Below are 5,689 nucleotides of genomic sequence, written 5' to 3' on the forward strand. Positions count from 1 at the left end.
ACTCCATCTGTTCCAATTTATAGGTCGTTTTGGTATTTATAAGTTCATAGTTTTTATTATTCATGTAAATATACACTATGTCTAGATGAATATAGAAATGCTAAAATCACCTACAATTTGGGATGAAGGGAGTAGGTTGGATAAGATCTGCTCATCTGTCTTGGAGTAGGCTTCTTTCTTCGAGAACTTGTCTGGGTAAACATTTCATTAGGAAGAAAGGAGAGTTTGTATTTGTACAACCAAAAGCAAGCAACATACCCACCTAAAGCACGAAAAACAAATTACAGGATAGAGAAACGGAAAAGACGGTCTGCTGAGTAGGATTCAGAAGATAGCTAAATACATTAGTCAAAAATAAAAAAGCATATGCACGTTAAAATTTTGATCTTTTACACAGTATATAGTTGGTTCTGAAATGCAACTACGCATGTATCATTGGCATCATTTTTTTTCTTTTTATTTTTTTTGGAGAATTAATTCAAAAATAGCTACCCTTGCATCATTCCAGCAGAAATGCTTTATATGTAACCCTAAATCTTAATCCGTAGCACGTATTGTGGTTTTGTCTCGATCATCTCAGTTATACATGCAAAACCCTATATCTTGGTTGCTGAACAAACACCATTCGTGTACCGTACTAAACTACATATTTTTTTTTTGTAGCTGGAATACTTGGGACGACGGTCTGTCGGCTGTCGCTAGTCGCTGATGTGCACATGCAAATGATTCCAGACCGCATCTGGCGAAATGACTGCAAAACAAAAGTTGGACGGTGTGATATATGCCAGGTCGAAACCGTGTGATCAGATTGTTTTACAGCTCCAAAGCTGTCTGATCAGCTCATCAGCCTCTCGAATCTCTCGATCATGTTTACTCAGCAGGCTTAGCACTTTCTTTTGTAAACATCGATAAATGTCACTGAGCACGGTGCAGTGTCTGTAAAAGAAGCACATGGTGTTGATCTAGAATCATATCATTATGGCATCCATATATATTTTTTTTACAGACACTTGCATTCTAATCAGATGATCTAAATGCTGCATTCTAATTAAACACATCCTCGTGCATTCTTATTAAACACGAACAAATTAATTAATTGTATCAGTTCTCCAAAGACCTTAACCCAGGAGAAAAGGAGACAATACATTTGTATTATTAAAATTTGGTTAATAACCAACAAATTTGAACAAATGTTTGTTTCGTTTGCTCAGTATACAATGGCACTCATTTTAGTACATTACAGGTAAGAAAATCACAGGGATGTAAATAATGCAACATCACAAATCTAACTACCCATACAATTATCATCTAGATTTCATTTATATTTGGAACATGAATGAAACAAAAAAAAAATAACGGAACAATTTGACATCTTCAGGAATAATGCACATACAGAAGGGGAAAAACATCGATCAGATGGTGGTGGTGATAATTAATCAGTGGTTCAGTGGCCACCCTTGGTCTTCCCGCACCCCATGATCTCCTGCGGGAGCTGACCGACGCGCTCGACGCCTTCCTCGAAGACGATGCCCATCCCCATGAAGAAATGGGCCTCGATGTGGCAGTGGAACGCCCACACGCCGGGGTTGTCGGCCTTGAACCGCAGCGCCGTCCAGCCGTAGGGGTGCACGGCCACCGTGTTCTTGAGGATGGGGTCCTTGAGGTTGTACGTCGCCGGGTGCACCGCCGGGTCGAAGCGGCCGATGCCGTAGCCGAGCACCCAGAAGTCGTGCCCGTGCAGGTGCCACGGGTGCGTCTCGCTGTTGTTCGCCGCCAGCATGTTGGCGTTCTGCAGCACGACGTCGACGACGGAGCCGAACCGCAGCCGGTACAGCCCGTCGCTGGTCGTCGTGTTCGGGTTCTTCTGCACGGCGTAGACGTCGTAGCCCTGGTGCGCGTACGTCTCCGGCGGCGGCCGCTGGTCGAAGGCGCCGAGGAGCCCGCTCTTCATGGCGACAAGGTACGGCGTGTGGGGCAGCGTGAAGGAGACGTTGTTGAGCGCCCACTTGATGCGCCCGTCGATCTTGTTCTGGGTGTTGAGGAGGAGGATGGTGCGGTCGGCGCGCGGCGGCGGGGGCTCGACGTGCGCCGGGTGCGCCACCGTCGCCACGCTCTGCCGGAACCGGTACGTGGTGTCATTCCAGGCCGGGCCCGTGGGAGGGGTGGTGGGCGGGGGGCGGCGGGTGCTGCTGCGGCCGCCGTAGTAGCTGAGGATGGCGGTGCCGGTGGCCGTGCTGGGCTTGCGGCTAACGACGTTGGAGGCGAGCCAGTAGTTGCGGTTGGGGTCCTGGTCGGCCTTGATGAGCACGGAGTAGGTCTCGCCGGAGTAGATGTTGAGGTTCTTCACCACGAACGGCTTCACGTAGTGCCCGTCGGCCTCAACCACCGTCATAGGGTGTCCCTGCATGCATGCAGTACGGTCAATCAATTAGACGACCAGTTGTTTGAAAGAGAGGACCATTTCCTAGAAAAAGAAACACATAAAGTGTTCGTGAAAGCTAAACTGTGGCGTAATCTTTTTATGAAAAAATGGTTGTTAAGTGGCTTCGGCCTTTGTTAAAGGCTTATGACCGGCATCAGAAATCGATACAAGTAGGAACGAGTCAGCTGTGGCTCCTGTTGAAGCAATTGCATTTGCAAATGGTTCTGCATGCATACGAGAGGACGTACAAAGGCCTACTAAACCATTTTGAAGTTATAATAATCATCCAGCTGATGACAAGCTCCGCATTTCCTGTTTCGTCGTGTTTCATGCCGTGAGCAATGCACCACATGCTAATACTTGCAAGAGTTGGTAACCGTTGGACGCAAGACTGGTACTATACAATGTACACTCATACACTATAAATTAAGATATCCAAGACCAGGTCAAGAAGACTTGCGTTGCACGCGTTAGTTTCAGTTGCTAAATTGATTAGCCACACTGATAATCCAAAAGAGCAGACATATGTCGATAAGTTATTGGTGATTATCTTGTCGTAGTTCTATTTATCGTGTCGTTAAGAAAATGTGTGATGATGTGATGCCTAGTCAGACTTTTTGGGCAAGTTGCAGTTTGCTTGTCAACATCTCTTAACGATATACTCTCTCCATTTTAAATTGTAGATCCCATTTTAAATTGTAGATTATTTTAATTTTTTAAGGTTCATAAATATTATTATGCATCTAGACATACACTACATCTAAATATATAGAAAAAAACATACACATAGAAAAATCAAAATGACCTACAATTTGGAATAAATTGAGTACTATATGGGTCACGACTATTTGTATGGATATACAAGTATATAAAATAAAACCAGCTGGCAAGATGCATGGTAGGTTTAGTGTAATAATCTAGGCGTCAAGAACGACGGCTGCACGGTACACGACATGCATATAGTATGGGTATTTCGTTTGGAATATTTCCCGCAAATATCCTAAGTCAAACTACTGATCAAATTTATATAAAAATATATCAATTATTAGATCCGTTATGAAATATATTTTCATATCATACGTATTTAGTGTTATAAATATTGATATAAATTTTAATCAAACTTACTCTTCGCGGGAGGGAGTATATATATACAAGCTCGCTTGCAGGTCACACGGTAACCAAGATATACGGATCCGAACATGCATGCAACACGGTAACCAAGATATACTGATCCGAACATGCATGCCCAACAATGGCGGGATTATTTTACGGTGGCCAAAGACACAAGGGAGCGGCGGAGGCTTGCTTGGAAGCACCGCCAACGTCTAGTTTGAGTGGACCACCACATGGTGTGCTAGTGCAACATGTCAGCAGATTAAAAAATGCCACGAGCTCCGCTACAGGATGGATGATGCCCCAAGACAACGGCAGGCCTCGAGAGGCGCGAGATTGACGCGGGTTGGCCATCTGAAACGACGGAAACGGGGGAGCAAATCGCTCCGCTTGCTAGCAGCCAGCGCATGATGCAGATGGATCCAAAGCAACCCCACCGGCCGCCGGCCGCCGGCGTCCGCTTCCTCACATCCCATTTCCCATGTAGATAGCGCCTCCACCGCTCGCCCGCTGCCTAGAAGTTCGTGCGCACTCCGCGTTGTTTCGGGCGACGACAACCACATGGGGCTCCCACCTTCAGATTTTACCCAGTATTGCTGCCGAGAACCTACACTAATCTCGCAGGCTAATTTTTTCCCCTAATTTTCAAAAAAAAAGTTTTATTCTTCTCTTTATTTTATTATGAATTGATTGAGATCAACACAAACAAAGGATCATTCCAGTAGCCTTTCGACTGTTGCGTTGCGTCTAGGTGGGTTTTTGAGTACCAAGGGGGATTATATTTTTCAGTGTCAGTGCATGCCTTTTGCGTCATAATCTTTTGCTAACTGGTCGACATGCTACTACCAAATCTGGATGTCATCCTGTGAATTTTTCTAGCTAAACTTGACTTTATTTTCATATTTTTGTATGGGCATAGATTTCTTGGTTAATTTATATGTAGGCAGCACTTCTCAAGCCTAAAGCTTGCTTCATGTTCTGTAAATGTGGTATTGCTGTAGCCTTTTTTTGTTTTTACAGTTTGGTCATGGTGCAAAAAACTGCGGTTTTGATTATTTTGCTTGGTTTTGTTTTGGGGAACGAACGAAGCACATGATTGTGCTCATTCTATTGATATAATTAAAGATTACTTTGGTTCTCTAGCAATGCCATTTGTAGCCTTAAAGGTCAAAGAGGTACGGGGGGAAACGGAAGTGCGTACCTCGATCTCAAAGTTGAGCGCCGACAGCGAGGTGACGCTGGCGATCCGGAACCGGTACGTCTTGCCCGGCACGACGGCGAACACCGGCGCGGCGCACTCCGGGTGGGTGGCGTTGCACGCCCCGGCGGCCATGGCCGAGCAGTTGACGAACCTCCCGCGGCCATTGATCAGCAGCGACTGCGGCTCCCCGACCCAGACGATCGGCACGGACGCGAGCCCGGCCGACTGCTCGTAGGTGCTCCTGTGCCACCAGTCGTTGAGCAGGACGCTGTGCTCGCCGTCGTAGCGGAACGGCTCGGCGTCCGGCCCGCCGGGAGCCGCCGCGACGACGATGAGGCCGTTGAGCCCCGCGGAACGCTGCATCCCGTAGTGGGCGTGGTACATGTAGGTGCCCGGGCGGTCGACGACGAAGGTGTAGGTGAAGACGTCGCCGGGGAGGATGGGGCACTGCGTCACGCCCTCCGTGCCGTCGGCCCAGGGGGTGCCGATCTGCCGGATGCCGTGCCAGTGGATCGCCACGTTCTCCGTGAGCAGCGAGTTCTTGACCCGGACGACGACGGTGTCGCCCTGCGTCGCGCGGATGGTCGGCCCGGGGGTCTGCCCGTTGATGGTGACGGCGAGCTTGCGCACGCAGTCGGAGTGCGTGAACTGGTAGCTGATGTCCCACTCGTGGTGGCGCGTGGCGGCGCGCGCCGCCGCGGCCAGGGAGAGGGTCAGGAAGAGGCAGCAGAGGAGGCGCGGCGGCCGGCCCATTGTGAGCTCTGATGAGCACAGAGCAGGCGCTCGCGGCTCTCGTGTATAGGTAGCTACTTTTGTCGCTGTCAGGGATGGGAACTGCGCGCGGCGCTCCGGCGCCGGCCGGATGCGGCAGCAGCTGGTTTGGAGTGCCTTGCTGAAAGCTGAGCTGAGGCTGGTAGGCTAGTTAGTAGCCGGTATGTGTTGAGGTGATTAAC

The 5,689-nt window shown here is 48.6% G+C and overlaps 1 protein-coding gene across 1 annotated transcript; it reads right to left on the reverse strand.

Moving 5' to 3' along the window:
- Window positions 1-1,134: 1,134 nt before the first annotated feature.
- Window positions 1,135-5,689, reverse strand: LOC117842336 (L-ascorbate oxidase). Its single transcript, XM_034722745.2, has 2 exons — window positions 4,737-5,689; window positions 1,135-2,401 (listed from the first exon to the last, which is right to left on the reverse strand). The coding sequence occupies exons 1-2, from the start codon at window positions 5,487-5,489 to the stop codon at window positions 1,445-1,447; spliced, it is 1,710 nt and encodes a 569-aa protein (XP_034578636.1). The 5' UTR covers window positions 5,490-5,689; the 3' UTR covers window positions 1,135-1,444.

This window comes from Setaria viridis, chromosome 2 (assembly GCF_005286985.2).
Source record: "Setaria viridis chromosome 2, Setaria_viridis_v4.0, whole genome shotgun sequence".
Taxonomy (NCBI): Eukaryota; Viridiplantae; Streptophyta; class Magnoliopsida; order Poales; family Poaceae; genus Setaria; species Setaria viridis.

Coding starts and splice junctions, on each gene's coding strand:
- LOC117842336 (XM_034722745.2), bottom strand. CDS start 5,489: ATGGGCCGGCCGCCGCGCCTCCTCTGCTGCCTCTTCCTGACCCTCTCC. Junction 2,402..4,736: donor CGCTCAACTTTGAGATCGAG/GTACGCACTTCC, acceptor GCATGCATGCAG/GGACACCCTATGACGGTGGT.